This window comes from Mesoplodon densirostris, chromosome 3, assembly GCF_025265405.1.
Source record: "Mesoplodon densirostris isolate mMesDen1 chromosome 3, mMesDen1 primary haplotype, whole genome shotgun sequence".
Classification (NCBI taxonomy): Eukaryota; Metazoa; Chordata; class Mammalia; order Artiodactyla; family Ziphiidae; genus Mesoplodon; species Mesoplodon densirostris.
In genome coordinates this window covers 127,273,160-127,292,004 of record NC_082663.1, presented here as the reverse complement: position 1 = coordinate 127,292,004, position 18,845 = coordinate 127,273,160, and the positions used below count along the sequence as shown (strand labels likewise).

The 18,845-nt window shown below is 37.6% G+C and overlaps 1 protein-coding gene across 1 annotated transcript in view; it reads right to left on the bottom strand.

Moving 5' to 3' along the window:
• Window positions 1-18,845, bottom strand: part of LOC132486861 (serine protease inhibitor Kazal-type 5-like) — a 63,039-nt gene that overhangs the window by 18,648 nt on the left and 25,546 nt on the right. The window contains exons 10-16 of the mRNA XM_060094433.1: window positions 17,360-17,441; window positions 14,962-15,089; window positions 13,404-13,515; window positions 12,176-12,339; window positions 9,723-9,771; window positions 2,131-2,258; window positions 1,422-1,482 (exon numbers count right to left, since the gene is read on the bottom strand). Of these exons, the coding sequence (XP_059950416.1) occupies window positions 1,422-1,482; window positions 2,131-2,258; window positions 9,723-9,771; window positions 12,176-12,339; window positions 13,404-13,515; window positions 14,962-15,089; window positions 17,360-17,441 (724 nt within the window). The remainder of the gene's footprint in view (window positions 1-1,421; window positions 1,483-2,130; window positions 2,259-9,722; window positions 9,772-12,175; window positions 12,340-13,403; window positions 13,516-14,961; window positions 15,090-17,359; window positions 17,442-18,845) is intronic.

Genomic DNA, 18,845 nt, shown 5'->3' with positions numbered 1-18,845 from the left:
AGGTATGTCCAGATAAGCCCAATATGTTGACAGCTATATAATATCATTAGTTAGAATTCCAGTCTGTCACCAAGAGACCTTGGATGAGGGGGTCTTGCCTCTCTGTGCCTCAGTTACCTCTTCTATAAAATGGAAATAATGATAGTATCTATTCCACACAGTTAAAATAATAATGGCCAATATCTATTAAGTATTCAGTATATGTGCTGAATTGTTATGAGAATAATGTGAAATAATGTATATCTACAATGACTGACATCTAGGAAGTACTCAGTAAATTTTAGCTTCAGAGTTATGAGGAATTGAGATAGAATAAGCAAATCACTTAAGATCATATAATTAATTACTGGTGGCAAGTAAGATTGAATTTGTGTTTTTTTCTGTATCTTTTAGTTCAAGTCAAAACTCAGTGAGGACAAGAGTGAGTTTTTTCCTAGCTTTCCTTCAAGGTTCACTGCCTGATTCCCTAACTGGTCATATTTAGCAAAAGAAATATGATATGAGAGGACAGTTTATGGGTAGTAGCTAATGTGAAATCAGAAATCGTCTGATACGGAAGAATATTTTCTTATTGATGTTGAAAAGGGAAGCATGTGAGCTACTCATTATTTTTAAATTCAGGCTCACAATTGTGGGAAAAATAACTGTAAACAAACCAATCATACAGAATTCCAAGTGATACTTCACTAGAGATTATTTTTAATATCAATAGTTGTTGATGGGGGCAAGGAAATATCCACAAACCTGGAAAAATCTACCTGGAGTCAGTCATTTCAAAACCAAGAAAATATTATTGGGGAAAGTTGCTCTTCTATTTTTCTGCCAACTGCTGACACCAGAGATAATTAAAGTTAAAACAAGGAAGACACCTGGTTTGACCAAATGTGCTCATCCAAGGCTACATAGTGTGTTAGGAATAATGCTAGATTTGGTGTCAGGAAGTCTAAGTTTGAATTGTTCCTGTTTTGCAACTGTGAGAACTTTGAAAAAATATGAAGATTCTGATACCAATAGTCTCACTACCTTTGTAAGCAAGTTCTTCCTCCTTCTGGATTTTAAATCTTCATTTAAAAATAGGGCATGGAGTAAATCAGAGGTTTGCAAACTGTGGCCCGTGAGCAAAATCTGGCCTACCACCTTTTTTGTGTAAGTAAAGTTTCATTGGAACACAGCCATGCCCATTTATCTGCATATCATCCATGGCTGTTTTAGAGCTACAATAGCAGAATTGAGTAGTTGTGACAGAGACTGAATGGTCACAACCTAAAAGATCTACTGTCCGGCCCTTTAAGAAAACTTTATCAACCCCTGGACTAACTAAACCTTGAGTTCTGTCACATAGGCCTTCAGTGATTCCATGAGTTATTTTTAAAGAGAAACTGCAAAACCGCATTGTGGTATGAAGCTTCCAAGATAACTACCTTTTCAGCTACTCTCTTAGCTCTTCTGGATTCCGCTTCTTTTTCTTTTGCTTCTTGCCGGCTGTAAGAGAAAGGCAGGGGGAACAATCATTCCTAGTACCCAATACATATTATCCTAAAGGGGAATCTCTCTTGATAGATATATTCCATTACTTCTACACCTATAGCAACTTAGCTTGGGAGTGGAAAGGTAAATGTACACCTCTCCATATTCTTCTTGTTTTTAGTGTTGCTTAAAGAATAAGACACATATGCCATGGCCAACCAGTAAATAAATTTTCACTACTCTGTTTCTTTTGGAAAACAAAGATATCAGCCTTCTCCTCAGAAAGCAAGTAGGATACTTAAAAGAATGACTAAATATTAGCAAATTTTTAATTTGCTGGCACCCAGTGATTACATCTTTGGATTATTCATGACAGTATGTATGCAGAGAACAAAAATTCCAATCCTTATATGCCATTAACTCTGGAGGAGTTTCCTCTTAGCACATGGTCCTCCCTTAATGGCAATTCAAGTACCTTTCAGAACACTGAGAACACTACAAAGAAATGCACCAAGTATATGGCTTTGTAAGAGTAAATCCCCAAACTCAGTGCAAAGATAGCCATCTGCCTCCTAGAAAAAACCTTCAATATCATCTCTCTCGCCCACCACAGGCCTGTCTTCTCCGACACTCAGCAGGAGTAGTGACTGCAGCTCTACTCACAAGAAGGCCTCACACATGGAGCAGGTGTTGCCATGGATTTTCCCATCTGGGCCCTTGATGGGGTCATTCTCTCTGGTGCAGGGAAGACGTCCGTTCCTCACATAGTTACGGTATTCACTGCACAGCTCCTGCCAAGTGAGGGAGGGTTTAAGAATCAGGTAACTAAATATTGAAAGCTTCCTCCACATTACCCCTTTGAAAACTATGATATAATGTCCCCAATACAATGGATGCATCAAGAAGATGATGCAGAAGGTTAGTATTAGCCAAGATGCTTTTCAGAGGCCTAGGTCACACACTGTTTGGAATATAAGATTGCTGTCACTTATCTAATTATAAAACCTTCAATTTACTCGAATATTATTCTGGGCTAGGCACTGTGAGAGATACAAAAAATCCAGGACCTGTGAATATATTGTAGGGCAGAGGGGACTTTGCAGATGTGATTAAGTTAAGGACCTAGAGATAGGGATATTATCCTGGATTATCCTAGTATGCCCAATGAAATCAAAAGGGTCAGTCCTTAAAACTGGAAGAGTAAGACGGGAGAGAGTGAGAGGGAGATATGACTACAGAAGAACAATTAAGAGATGCAATGTTGTTGGCCTTGAAGACGATGGAAACAGTCCAGGAGCCAAGGAACATGAACGGCCTCTAGAAGCTAGAAAAAGCAGAGACATTCAATCCAGAGTTCCTGGAAAATGAAGAAAATATGTTCTCAGAGTGGTTTCCTACCCTCCCTACACTTTTGTCTATTATGAAGAATAAGTAATGCAGAGTAAGAAGTAAAAAGAAAAGTGATTACACGTAGCAGTAAGTCAGTAAGCATTTAAAAGTCTTCTATCAGGGCTTCCCTGGTGGTGCAGTGGTTAAGAATCCACCTGCCAATGCAGGGGACACAGGTTCGAGCCCTGGACTGGGAAGATGCCACATACCACGGAGCAACTAAGCTCGTGCACCACAACTACTGAGCCCGCGTGCCATGACTACTGAAGCCTGCACACCTAGAGCTTGCGCTCTGCAACAAGAGAAGCCACTGCAATGAGAAGCCCACGCACCACGACGAAGAGTAGCCCCCCACTCGCTGCAACTAGAGAAAGCCCCTGTGCAGCAACGAAGACACAGTGCAGCCCAAAATAAATTAATTAATTTAAAAAAATAAAAGGCTTCTATCATAGACTCAGAATTGTGATGTCACTATAGTGGATCTGTAAATGTTTACCATCAGCATTCTTTTGAGGGTGCTTAAATATTGGTGCAGAAGAAGGCTAATAAAATTGGTGGAGACCAATATAAAATATATATGTTTATGATATGTTGCACATCACAGTCTATAAAAGCTAGGAAAGATCAAGGTGAGGAGATTCAACAGGTCTGGAAGGGGAAGCTTCCTGGAAAAACAGAGTATACATACAGGATAAACCCTAAGAAAAACACACCAAGGCACATATTAATCAAACTAACAAAAATTAAATTCAAAGAAAAAATATTAAAAACAGCAAGGGAAAAACAAAAAATAACATACAAAGGAATCCCCAGAAGGTTATCAGCTGATTTTGCAGATAAACTCTGCAGGCCAGAAGGGAGTGGCTGGATATACTTAAAGTGATGAAAGAGAAAAACCTACAACCAAGATTACTCTACCCACAAGGATCTCATTCAGATTTGATGGAGAAATCAAAAGCTTTTCAGACAAGCAAAAGCTAAGAGAATTCAGCACCACCAACCCAGCTTTACAACAAATGCTACAGAAACATCTCTAGGTGGGAAACACAAGAAAAGAAAAAGACCCACAAAAACAAACCCAAAACAATTAAGAATATGGTAATAGGAACATACATATTGATAATAACCTTGAATGTAAATGGCTTAAATGCCCCAACCAAAAGACACAGACTAGGTGAATGGATACAAAAACAAGACCCATATAAATGCTACCTACAAGACACCACTTCAGACCTAGGGACACATACAGACTTAAACTGAAGGGATGGAAAAAGATATTCCATGCAAATGGAAATCAAAAGAAAGCTGGAGTAGCAATACTTGTATCAGATAAAATAGACTTTAAAATGAAGACTGTTCCAAGAGATAAGGAGGGACACTACATAACGATCAAAGGATCAATCCAAGAAGAAATTACAAATGTTTATGCACCCAATATAGGAGCACCTCAATACATAAGGCAATTCTAACAACCATGAAAAGAGAAATAGACAGTGACACAATAATAGTAGGGGACTTTAACACCCCACTTACACCAATGGACAGATCATCCAAACAGAAAATAAATAAGGAAGCACAAACTTTAAATGACACAATAGACCAGATAGATTTAATTGATATTTATAGAACATTCCACCCGAAAGTGGCAGAATACACTTTCTTTTCAAGTGCACACACAACATTCTCCAGGATAGATCACATCTTAGGTCACAAATCAAGCCTCAGAAAATTTAAGAAAATTGAAATCGTATCAAGCATCTTTTCTTACTACAACGCTATGAGATTGGAAATCAATTAAAGGAAAAAAACTGTAAAAACCACAAATACATGGAGGCTAAACAGTGTGCTACTAAATAACCAAGAGATCACTGAAGAAATCAAAAAATACGTAGAAACAAATGACAAGGAAAACACGACAACCCAAAACCTATGGGATGCAGCAAAAGCAGTTCTAAGAGGGAAGTTTATAGCAGTCAATCTCACCTCAAGAAACAAGAAAAATCTTAAGTAAGCAATCTAAACCTACACTTACAACAACTAGAGAGGGCTTCCCTGGTGGTGCAGTGGTTGAGGGTCCACCTGTTGATGCAGGGGACACGGGTTCGTGCCCCGGTCCAGGAAGATCCCACATGCCATGGAGCGGCTGGGCCCATGAGCCACGGCCGCTGAGCCTGCGCGTCCGGAGCCTGTGCTCCGCAATGGGAGAGGCCACAACAGTGAGAGAGGCCCACGTACCGCAAAAAAAAAAAAAAAAAAAAAAAAAAAAACTAGAGAAAGAAGAACAAAGAAAACCCAAAGTCAGTAGAAGAAAAGAAATCATAAAGATCAGAGCAGAAATAAATAAAAATAAAGAAAACAATAGGAAAGATCAATAAAACTAAAAGCTGGTTCTTTGAGAAGATAACAAAATTAACAAACTAAGCCAGACTCATCAAGAAAAAAAGGGAGAGGATGCAAATAAGTAAAATTAGAAATGAAAAAGGAGAAATCAGAAACGACACTGCAGAAATACAAAGGAGTATAAGAGACTACTACAAACAACTATATGCCAATAAAATGGACAACCACAAAGAAATGGACAAATTCTTGGAAAGGTACAATTTTCCAAGACTGAACCAGGAAGAATTAGAAAATATAAACAGACCTATCAATATAAATAGTAATGAAATTGAAACCGTAATTAAAAATCTTCCAACAAACAAAAGTCCAGGACCAGATGGCTTCACAGGTGTATTCTATCAAACATTTAGAGAAGAGCTAACATCCATCCTTCTCAAACTCTTCCAAAAAATTGCAGGGGGAGAAACACTCCCAAATTCATTCTACAAAGCCACCATCACCCTGATACCAAAACCAGAAAAAGATATCACAAAAAAAGAAAACTATAGACCAATATCACTGAGGAACATAGATGCAAAAATCCTCAACAAAATACTAGCAAACAGAATCCAACAACACATTAAAAGTATCATCACCATGATCCAGTGGGATTTATCCCAGGGATGCAAGGATTCTTCAGTATACGCAAATCAATCAGTGTGGTACAGCACATTAACAAATTAAGGAATAAAAACCATATGATCAATTCAACACCCATTTATGATAAAAACTCTCCAGAAAATGGGCATAGAGGGAACCTATCTCAACATAATAAAGGCCATATGTGACAAACCCACAGCAAGCATCATACTCAATGGTGAAAAACGGAAAACATTTCCAGTATGATCAGGAACAAGACAAGGATGTCCACTCTCACCACTCTTATTCAACATAGTTTTGGAAGTCCTAGCCATGGCAATCAGAAAAAAAAGAACTAAAAGGAATACAAATAAAACTGTCACTGTTTGCAGGTGACATGATACTATACATAGAGAATCCTAAAAATGCCACCAGAAAACTATTAGAACTAAGCAATGAATTTGGTAAGGTTGCAGGATACAAAATTAATGCACAGAAATCTCTTGCATTTCTATACACCAACAATGAAAAATCAGAAAGAGAAATTAAGGAAACGCTCCCATTTACCATTGCAACAAAAAGAATAAACTTATCTAGTAATAAACCTGACTAAGGAGGCAAAAGACTTGTACTCAGAAAACTATAAAACACTAATGAAAAATATCAAAGATGACAAAAACAGATGGAGAAATATACCATGTTCTTGGATTGGAAGAATCAATATTGTGAAAATGACTATACTACCCAAAGCAATCTACAGATTCAGTGCAATCCCTATCAAACTACCAGTGGCATTCTTCACAGAATTAGAACAAAAAATTTTACAATTTGTATGGAAACACAAAAGACCCCGAATAGCCAAAGCAATCTTGAGAGAGAAAAACAAAGTTGGAGGAATCGGGCTCCCTGACTTCAAACTATACCACAAAGCTACAGTCATCAAGACAGTATAGTACTGGCACAAAAATAGAAATATAGGTCAGTGGTACAGGATAAAATGCCCAGAGATAAACCCACACACATATGGGCGCCTAATTTACAACAAAGGAGGCAAGAACATACAATGGAGGAAAGACAGCCGCTTCAATTAAGTGGTGCTGGGAAAACTGGACAGCTACATGTAAAAGAATGAAATTAGAACACTACCTAACACTACTCAAAAATAAACTCCAAATGGATTAAAGACTTAAATGTAAGACCAGACACTATAAAACTGTTAGAGGAAAACATAGGAAAAACAGTCTATAACATAAACCATAGCAAGATCTTTTTTGACCAACCTCCTAGAGTACTGGAAATAAAAACAAAAATAAACAAATGGGACTTAATTAAACTTAAAAGCATTTGCACAGCAAAAGGAAACCATAAACAAGACAAAAAGACAACCCTCAGAATGGGAGAAAGTATTTGCAAATGAAACAACAGACAAAGTGTTTGTATTTAATCTCCAAAATATACAAAGAGCTCATGGAGCTCAATATCAAAAAAACAAAAAATCCAGTTAAAAAATGGGCAGAAGACATAGACATTTCACCAAGGAAGACATGCAGATGGCCAAGAGGCACCTGAAAAGATGCTCAACATCAGTAATTATTAGAGAAATGCAAATCAAAACTAAAATGAGGTATCGCCTCAGGCCAGTCAGAATGGCCATTATCAAAAAATCTACAAACAATAAATGCTGGAAAGGGTGTGGTGAAAAGGGAACCCTTGTGCACTGCTGGTGGGAATGTAAATTAATACAACCACTATGGAGAACAGTATGGAGGTTCCTTCAAAAACTAAAAATAGAACTATCATACGACCCAGCAATCCCACTATTGAGCATATACCCCGAGAAAACCACAATTCAAAGAGATATTTACCACAATGTTCTTTGCAGCACTATTTACAATAGCCAGGACACGGACGCAACCTAAGTGTCCATCAACAGATGAATGGATAAAGAAGATGTGGCATATATATATACAATGGAATATTACTCAGCCATAAAAATAAACGAAATTGAGTTATTTGTAGTGAGGTGGATGGACCTAGAGTCTGTCATACAGAGTGAAGTAAGTCAGAAAGAGAAAAACAAATACTGATGCTAACACATATATATATGGAATCTAAAAAAAAAAATGGTACTGATGAACTTCGTTGCAGGGCAGGAATAAAGATGTAGACATCGAGAATGGACTTGAGGACACAGGGTAGAAGGGGGAAGCTGGGGCAAAGTTAAAGTAGCACTGACATATATACACTACCAAATGTAAAATAGCTAGTGTGAAGCAGCTGCATAACACAGGGAGATCAGCTCTGTGCTTTGTGATAACCTAGACGGTGGGATAGGGAGGATGGGAGGGAGGTTCAAGAGGGAGGGGATATGGGGATATATGTATTCATATGACTGATTCACTTTGTTGTACAACAGAAACTAACACAGTATTGTGAAGCAATTATACTCCAATAAGGATCTATTTTTAAAAAAAGAGACATATCTGAAACAAAGATATGGGGGAGAGAACAAATATGAAAGTATGATGCCTGGAGAAACTGACACCTTTCTGGGATTTACTTGATAAAGTCCAGGGATGGGGGATGCATATTTGAAACAGAAGAGTAACAATGGGAGTGGAGAGGAGGAGGAATGTGTTAAGACCATTTGAAAAATCTAATAGGATTTAGAAACTGATAAAACATTATGGATAAAACAAATTTTCAATTCTGAATTACTAATAAAAAGATGGTTCCAGGTAACAGAAAGTTACTGAGAAAATGAATCAGTTTAAAGGCAACCTTTTAAACTGTGTCAACTTTTCTCCCCAAATTATTAGGCTTATACTTTTGAAGCTGTTGTTAGGAAATAGAATAAATAAAGGTAAACCTTGTGTAAGGCTATCTGAGAGTAATCCTACATCTATGTAAAGACAGAGTTTGCTCTGCTACTTATAAAATTGTAAAATTATATATAGAAACGTAAAATTGTATATAGAAATGTGAAGTAGACTAAAAATAATTAGAAATTCAAAGGATTTAATTAATAGTCATAATTGAAAGTGAAAATACTAGTATTCCTCCATAGCTGGGTGCTGACAAAGATCAAATATGATAATATATGTGCACTTTGTTTTGTAAATTGAACTAATGTGAATGATAGGGATGTTGTACTCTCTCTTTAAAATAGCTAAGAGGTAGGAATTATGTAACCTGAAATTAGTAAATTGTAAAAATTGATAGTAATAACCTGTGCCTGATATGATAACAGAAATCTTAAGAAAAGCCAAATATGGGAAATATTCCTTACAAAGTAAGTTAAACTCCACTTTTTATGAAATAAACCTTAAATTTTGAATTATCTTGAAATAAAATTGATACTCAGGAAACTTGTACTTAAGACTTTTTTTTCCAGGTTAAAGGTTATATTTATTCATTTTTAAATTAATTTTTATTGGAGTATAGTTGATTTACAATGTTTGTTAGTTTCTGCTATACAGCAAAGTGAATCAGTTATACATATACCTATAGCCACTCTTTTTTAGATTCTATTCCCATATAGGTCATTGAGAGTATTGAGTAGAGTTCCCTGTGCTATATAGTAGGTTCTTATTAGTTATCTGTTTTACATATAGTACTATGTATATGTCAATTCCAGTCTCCCAGTTTATCCACCCCCATTTCCCCTTTGGTAACCATAAGATTGTTTTCTACATCTGTGACTCTATTTCTGTTTCATTTCATCTGTTTCTGTTTCATAGGTTCATTTGTACCATTTTTTAAGATTCCACATGTAAGCGATATCATATGATATTTGTCTTTCTCTGTCCCATAAAAAACAGGAAAACATTTATGCTAATGAGATATCTAGAATGTTATTGCAGAGAAAAAATGTCAGGGTATAATATAAGAATTTGTGAGAAAATTACCTTTGCAGTTTCTCTTTTAGCCTTTGTTCTTGCTCTTTCTTCTTGTTGACTATAAGAAACAGGAAAAATGAGAGACAGAAGAATCTTAATACAGTAGTATAGATTCTTAACATTCACAGGTTGATCATTCATTGCATCGATTATTCTCAAGCAACTCCAAAGACCCACTCATAGTAGGTGTAATTTTATTGGGTAATAATTAGAATGATTTACCACACCTCAAGAGAATGGTGTTCAAGGGAAAACCCCTTAATTAATGAGTAGACCTATATAGCTTCCCAGCAGATATCCTGGAATAGGACTTTCTTATTTGCTGATTCTTTTACATCTGAAAAAGGTGCAGAACTCTTTATAAAGTGGTGATATTTAGCTTCTGGAAGGCAGTATAGCATGGTGATTAAGAAGAAAGTTAAGAAGAAAGACTCTGCAGCCAAATAGAATAAGGAACACAAGAAGTGCCTTAACCTCTCTGTGTTTTCCTCATCTTTAAATGGGGAAATGGAGTAGAGGGATAGAAGAGGTAATAAGAATACTTCTCTCATAGGACTGTTGTGAGCATTAAATAAGTTGATACATGTAAAGCAATTAGAATTAGTATCCAGTACATAATAAAGTGATTGATAAAAGTGATTGTTATCATCAGCATTGTAAGCATTATTGAAAGTGAACACTCCCAAAACAGGCATATTGGGCTTCCCTGGTGGCGCAGTGGTTAGGAATCCACCTGCCAATGCAGGGGACACTGGTTCGAGCCCTGGCCCGGAAAGATCCCACATACTGCAGAGCAACTAAGTCCATGTGCCACAACTACTGAGCCTGCACTCTAGAGCCCACAAGCCACAACTACTGAGCCCACGTGCCCAACTACTGAAGCCCGTGCACCTAGAGCCTGTGCTCTGTAACAAGAGAAACCACTGCAATGAGAAGCCCATGCACCGCAAGGAAGAGTGGCCCCCTGCTCACCACAACTAGAGAAAGCCCGTGTGCAGCAGTGAAGACCCAACACAGCCAAAAATGAATAAATAAAATAAATTTTAAAAAAACAAACAAAAAAAACAGGCATATGATGAAAATGAAATGAGAGTAATAGCTCTTAACCATTTTGGATGAGTAACAGTGTTGCAAATTGAGTTTAATATACTCAGTCTGCAGCATAATTAGATCTGTAATGCAGATAATTCAATCATGTTGTAGAGACAAAAATAATTTGCTAAAACGTTTTCATACATTACAGTCAACGTAAAAACTGCTCATTGATCAACTTAAAACTTTTTTAAAAGTTGAAAACAGTATTTGTATGTGCTATTAAAGTGTTTAAGAAATGACTATGGAGGGAAATATGGTTCTTAAGAAAGGCAATAGCCTTTGCTAACACATCCATAAAGTATGAGGCAATAAAATTTTAATTGGATAAGGAATTTTTATATTGATGGAAGAAACTAACTAAAATAGCTCCAAAATTGTGGGGTTTCTTATACTTCTTTATATAGATACTGATCCAAACTTTACTGTGAGTCTAAGTTGACTATAAAATTTAAGAAGCAATTTTCTTTTCATAATGGAAACTTGTCAGAGGAAACAGCAGAGATGACCACTAGGTGGCAGACTTACTTCCTCATCTCTGAAAGATTAAGGTAAAGAAAAACAGACTGAAATGAGCGTAACAGGCAGATGTTACTACCAGAAGTTGATAATGGTTTTGCTAAATAATTATACCCTGTCTACACCCTACAATGAGAAATCTTATCATTTTCTTCATTTTTCCTGGGCCGAAATTTCCATCATTCTCATCTTCTCTGGGCCTTAATTTTTTTCCGTCTATAACCTGGGATAATACAGAACCCATTTCATACGGTTGTTGTGAAGATTAAATGAGATTGGGTAGCAAAACCCAAGTATATGCCGATTATATGCCAATAAATGTTGGTTATGATGATTGTATGGTCATAGTCATGACTTCCATCTAACAGATTTTTTAATGCTTCCATGGCTCACTTACGCTATGGGACATATCTGCTGGGTTGTATTGCTCTCCACTAGGCAAGATGGAATGACTGAATCCTTTCAGAGATTCTGGGCATATAGAAAATAGAGTATCCCTTGGGACAAAGACTTAAGGAATACAGTAGACTCTGGTTTGAGAGGATGTACCATGTTGTCTATTCTAAAAGGGATGATCTGTCATGTGTTTTCAGATGATTTCATATCCCACTCTGCAAGGGTATGATCCTTGTTTCATGTCATTTACACTTCCACGGGAACTCAACCAGTGATTGATATGCAGGAATCATTCTTTGACAATTAGGACATTGTGCAAAAATGTGTCATAAAAAATGCCATTGATAAGAAACAAACACAATTTAAGAAACAAAATAGAATAAAGCTCCAAAAAAGAGAAATGAAGCAGAAAGGACAAAACCCTCCCTCATTTTCCCAGCAGCAGCTCTACTCACAAGAAAGCCTCACACATGGAGCAGGCGTTGTCATGCATTTTCCCATCTGGGCCCTCGACGGGGTCATTCTCTCTGGTGCAAATGAGTTTTCCATTTCTCACAAACTTGCGGTATTCACTGCACAGCTTCTGCCAAGATAGAGAAGGTAATTTGGACACACGTTTTATTCCCATTCAGAGCAGAAGTTTGAAGCATCTACATTGGTAGAAACTAATCTTTGAGCCCAGGATTTTAGTTGTGTTTCTCTCAAATATAAAATTCAATTGAACAAAAAAAACCTCGTGATTTGCTAAGAGATGGAAACAAATAAGACATAATAGGATGTATAATAAAAGAGGTAGATAAGTAAACTCCACTATAATCTAAAAAGAATAAGTGCAAACGTACAGGTACAAGAAAATCTGAGAACTCAGAGGTTGGGACCATGAAATCTGATTGTGGAAATCAGGGAAGATGTCAGGGAACTAGGATACTTTGAGTGAGACTTTGAAGAGTAAATAGGATTTTCCTGGTTAAGAAATGGATTGAGAAATACACATTTTAGATTGCTAAAATAAGCTGAGAAGCACATGTCAGAAACTACATGGCCTATAGCAGAACATGAATTTCTGAATGACGGTAAGGAGCCAAATAAGAGAGTTAAGGAGATCGAAATGCATCCTTTAGTTGATAATGAGTTATTTGTGCATTTTAAGAAGAGCAGTATTATGATCTAGTTAATATTTTGAAACTTTACTCCAGCTGTGTTAGGGAGGATGGTTGGATAAGAAAAAGAATAGAATTTAGAGGGAAGATTAGGAGACTTTCATCATCTAAAGAAGAAGTTAACAGTAACTTATATAAAGCCATGAAAGTGAATATTGTAATATTTCAAAGGTAAAAACCATGTTTTCTGTGTGTGTGCAATGTATTTTGAACCCAACTCAGATGTGAAATTTCAAAAATTCACACGTAGAAAATATACACTAAGTGTCTCAGGAAAGTGGTAAGCAAAAGCTAGCATAGTCTGTAAGTGATGAAACTAGAACTAGAAATCATTTTTTTTCAGACTGCAAATAAGTTCTTTTTACTGTACAGAGTCTCTGAAGCAGCAAGAATTGATCAACTCCCATATCATTCATCTTAATGTCATCTCCAGATTGAAAGGTTAAGATTTTCTGGGGATTTTTGCAGGGCAATATTCCAGCTTTAGGCTCTTTGAAGTATGTTCAAATTAAAGTCTACTCACTGCATATAAGCATGCTTTTCCAGGTTCTCTTTTACTTCTTGCTTTTGCTTCATCTTTTTTCTTTTCTTCAGCTTTTGCTTCATCTTTTTTCTTTTCTTCAGCTTTTGCTTGGCTGAATGAGAAAAAACAAAACAAAACAAAACAAAAACAGGACAGATCCATAGGACCAAACACAGTCAATGGTTTCTCCACATTTCTGCATTGCTAACCTGTCCTCCCTCCTCAAGAAGGAGCAACTTTGCCCCTTTATCACTACATACTAATGAGAAGCAACAAAACAGCCTCCAGTATGATAAGGTACCATAACTTCTTCATAGTTTCTGCATAACACTGAAATAAAGATAGCGTTACTTGTGGGTTTGGGAGGCTTGCTTTCTGTAAATTACCTTTTTTTGGCTGTGGTCAGAAAAGGAACATCATCAGTGTTCATCAAGGAGGTATCAAAACTAGTACCGTGGGCTTCCCTGGTGGCGCAGTGGTTGGGGGTCCGCCTGCCGATGCGGGGGACACGGGTTCGTGCCCCAGTCCGGGAAGATCCCACATGCCACAGAGCGGCTGGGCCTGTGAGCCATGGCCGCTGAGCCTGTGTGTCCAGAGACTGTGCTCCGCAACGGGAGAGGCCACAACAGTGAGAGGCCCGCGTACCGCAAAAAAAAAAACCTAGTACTGTGGTGACATTACACCTGGAGCCTGAAAGTGGCCTTAATAAAGCACATTGACTGGTCCCCTTGTTTCACAGAGACAAGGTGAGGTGAGGGCTTTGCTTATAATCTCAGGATATGACCACAACTAACCCAGATTTCTCCTCTCAAGTCTATGTTCTATCTACCACATCGTGTATGCCGTAGCTTTATTAATTCAGTTTACATGTATTGCTTACTCATGGCTGTGTTATCTGTAAGAAAAGGTAGGATGGATGGAAAAATAATAATTTCCATACATTGATAAACCAAATGAGCCTAAATGTGCTTTGTACAATGGAATTGCATGGTATGTACAGTTAACTGATGGTATTTCAACCATACCTGGTTGTCAGTCAAATTACAAAAGACCAAAGATTCTAAATGTAGTCAACTACTTAATCTGAACTCAGTCAGATAAACTGAGTGCAGTCCCAAATTTTGAAACCAAACTCAGTTATAACTTACTGAGAAATGTCACATTATATAAAGTAACATTTACTAGAGTTCATGGTTGTTTCATGGGCAACTTCAATAATCAATTTCTGCAGTAAGTGTTAACTTTGGGTCTTCGCCCCTCTGGAAGATGAGGTGCCTATAAACTTGTACAACAGGTTCACAATATGAAGCTTCAGCAGTAGGGAGAATTTGATATTTGCATAAGTAAGTCAGGATGTTCCAGTGCTAAGAGAATGAGTGTCGGGGGTAACAGACATCTTGGCATAAATGCTCTAGGTACTTATTCCCAGCTCTATTACTTACATTCTCCATGTAACTTCTTCAACTCCCTTCCCAGTTTGCCCATCTATGAAACAAGCTAGTTCTATTAGATTACTGAACGATCCCTTTTCTCTTTGACATTCTGAAACTGTACTCACTAGAAGACTTGACACATGGAACACAAGTTGACATGCATTTTCCCATCTGGGCCACAAATAGGTTTATATTCTCTGGTACAGAAAGGTATTCCATTCTTTACATGATCCTGATATTCACTGCAGAGTTTCTGAATAAAGAAAATGAGACAGTTTAGATATGGTTCTCTATAAACTTTAGATACTCTTTATCAAAGATATTGGAAAAGAGGAATTAAGGATAAAAAATAAAACATTTAGGATTTATAATTGTCCAAAAATTTTGTGATATTTCTCTTCTTATAAGATTCATCCATTTGGGGCTTCCCTGGTGGCGCAGTGGTTAAGAATCTGCCTGCCAATGCAGGGGACACAGGTTCAAGCCCTGGTCCGGGAAGATCCCACATGCCGTGGAGCAACTAAGCCCATGCGCCACAACTACTGAGCCCACGTGCCGCAACTACTGAAGCCCGCACGCCTAGAGCCCGTGCTCCACAACATGAGAAGCCACCACAATGAGAAGCCCGTGCACTGCAATGAAAGCCTGTGCACAGCAACGAAGACCCAGTGCAGCCAAAAATAATAAATTAAGGGCTTCCCTGGTGGCGCAGTGGTTGAGAGTCTGCCTGCCGATGCAGGGGATACGGGTTCGTGCCCCGGTCTGGGAAGATCCCACATACCGCGGAGAGGCTGGGCCCGTGAGCCATGGCCGCTGGGCCTGTGCGTCCGGAGCCTGTGCTCTGCAATGGGGGAGGCCACAACAGTGAGAGGCCCGCGTACAGCAAAAAAAAAAAAAAAAATTTAAGATTCATCCATTTAAGTGTTCAACAAATATATTAAGTTAAAGGGATTAAATATGAATGTGATTTAGCGCTTTTATGTCAAGTGAAAAGGATAAGGAATTGCAATATAAAAAGCTAAGGGATATGACACATGTCTAAATTAAGTATGCACTAGCATATAGGAAAGAATGATCCAAGGAAGTTCAGAGAAGAGCTTATATTTGAGTTGTATCTTTAGAATGTGCCTAGGAGAACAATGTGGCAAAAAAGTCCTCCAGGAGGAATTATGATATGCAAAGACACAGAGGCGTAAAAGAATATGTTATTTTGAGATAATCTATTACAGTCAGGAGTATAGTGGCTAAAGAATTAGCAGGACACAAAGAGGAAGGTTTGGGAACTGGTTAAAAGGAGACCTTGAAGATAAGTCAAAATCAGACTACTAAACTTTGAAAGGACTTGGGACTTTATTCTTAGGAAATGGAAAACAATATTTATAGCAGAGAAGGACCTAATCAAATCTTTGTTTTAGAAAGATTATCCAGTCGGATGTGTGGAGGGTTTAAGTGACTAAAGACTGAAGCTAGGGAAACTATAGAAGAGAAGGAAGGAAGGGAGGGAGGGAGAGAGGGAAAGAGGGAGGAGGGGAGGAAGGAAGGAAGGAGGGAAGAAGGAAGGAAGGGAGAAAGGGGGGAGGGAGGGAGGAAGGAAGGGAGAAAAAGAAAAGGAAGAGAGAAAGGAAGGAAGAAATTGAAAGTGAAAGATAGGATAGTTGAGGGACATTTAACAGCTAAAATTAAAAGGACTGTGTAACCTAGGATTGAAGGAAAGAAAGCAGTTGAAACTGAGGCCTTAGCAATTAGGATATAGTTACATGAAGGCAGAAGGTGTACTAAGGGAATGAGCTATTTTATGAAACTGAACTACACTTCATAGAAGGTGGGATAACTCTAAGAAATAAGTTAAATAGGGTCTCTTTAATGGAGTGAAATGGTCCAAATACACTCTAGAATACCTTTAAACATTAGATTTTCATAATGCCATTAGTTCATGGAAATATTTCCTACTCTGTGAAAACAACATGGAAGAATAATTGAATCTTGAAGATAGAGGAAGATGTTGGCTAGAACATCTTTAATGTATGCTAACATACATTAGCAGGATGCTAATGTATCAATGCAAAAGAAAGCTATTAGGTATCTGAGCTAAGATGGTAGCAGTGGGGAAAAGGCAGATGACTAGTTAAGAGGTGTTATAAAAGTAGAATGTTGTATGATTTTAAAAGGATCATATTAAAATTTTACATTGCTATTGCTTTCAAAATGAAAACCCCCAAAACAACTGTCACACATTTGAAGAATGTATAGCAACTTTGAATTCAGATAAGGCTTGATATATCACCTTCATTCAGGAGTGTGGAACTGTTTTTACTAATGTGCCTTAATTTCCTCCAAATAGAGCTAAAAATTATAATGTCATAAGTATTCTAAATCTTATAAAATAGTAACTAAAAAATAGTTTCCAGAAACCCATTAGTAGTGGAGGAAAAATAAATAAATATTGAAAATGTATTCTAGAGTAAAGTACACACACACACACCCTACAAAAGTCGTAACTGAATTGATCAAACTAATCCTCACCTCAGTTTCTCTTCTAACTTTTTCTTTAGCCTTTCCCAGGGGTTCATCTGCTTTATTTTTTTCTTCTGAAAGACGTTGTCTGCTGGAGAAAGAAACAAAAATAAGGAAGTGAATATAGATTTTTTGAATCTTCAAGCTACAAAATAGTCATTTAGACGCAAGTGGAAAAAAACAGCTAAGTGTTCCTGAGTTTTAGAACAAACATTTTCAAATCACCCTAAAGCCCCTTATCAAATTGAAATCTTCACCATTTCCCCAAAGAACCCCTTTCATTTTGCCTTTAAGTTTGCCATTTCCTTCCACTGTAACAATCTTTTCTTTTTTCTTTTGTCATCTTCCCTTCTTTTAAACCTCCCCAGCTTAAATTCTGCCTTCTTTTTTTTTTTTTTTTTTTTTTGCGGTATGCGGGCCTCTCACTGTTGTGGCCTCTCCCGTTGCGGGGCACAGGCCCCGGATGCGCAGGCCCAGCGGCCACGGCTCACGGGCCCAGCCGCTCCGCAGCATATGGGATCCTCCCAGACCGGGGCACGAACCCGTATCCCCTGCATCGGCAGGCGGACTCTCAACCACTGCGCCACCAGGGAGGCCCAAATTCTGCCTTCTTAAGAAGACATCCCATACCTCAAAGTGGAAATGAGTTCTACATCTTTCAGTGTGCTTTCATACTTGGATATTCTTCTCTTATAGGATAGTTTTCATTCTGTCTTGCAATGTGTGTGTGTGTGTGTGTGTGTGTGTACATCCAAGGATTATTTTTGCTATTACCCTTAAGCTTCTTGAGAGCAGGGATCTTTGTCCATACATTCATTCATTCACTTATTTACTCAACATTTGGTTAGTAATTATTTTTTGGCAAGCATTGGACAGCACCCTGGGCATATAGTTCAGTAGTTTACAGTATAAACACATACCCTATCTTCTTAGAACTTACAGACCAGTAGAGAAGAGTGACAGTCAACAAATAGTACTAGAAATAATTATACAAATACCAACTATGATGATTATTATAAAATAAAATTACAAGTGTTATAAAGTTTGAATTTAGTGATTTTAGGAGATTCATCCAAGGAAGGATAATCTTGAAATGCAAACCATAGAAGAGACATTAGCTGGCCAAAACAAGAACTGGCAGTCAGAAAGTGTAGGAAAGAGCTCATAGAGTTCAAGGATCTGAAAGAAAATGTGATGAGACCTTTCCTGAGCCATCTTTATAAATGCCATAATTTATATGTTGTGGGATTTGCTCTTCCCCCAGGGTCAGATGTCCAAGATGAAAAGATAGAGTTAATCCAGTTCACATATGAATATGGATTTTTTTGTGGGCATCCCATCTATTCTGCCACAATGGGGTAATTACTGAAGGAAAAGAATCAAAGTCCTAGTGCCTGCTTTTAACCCTCATTCTGTACTATGACTAGCTCATAAAAAGGCTTACAAAGGTCATGGGGGAAAATATTAACAAGTATTTTGTAATCCAGTCATCCTA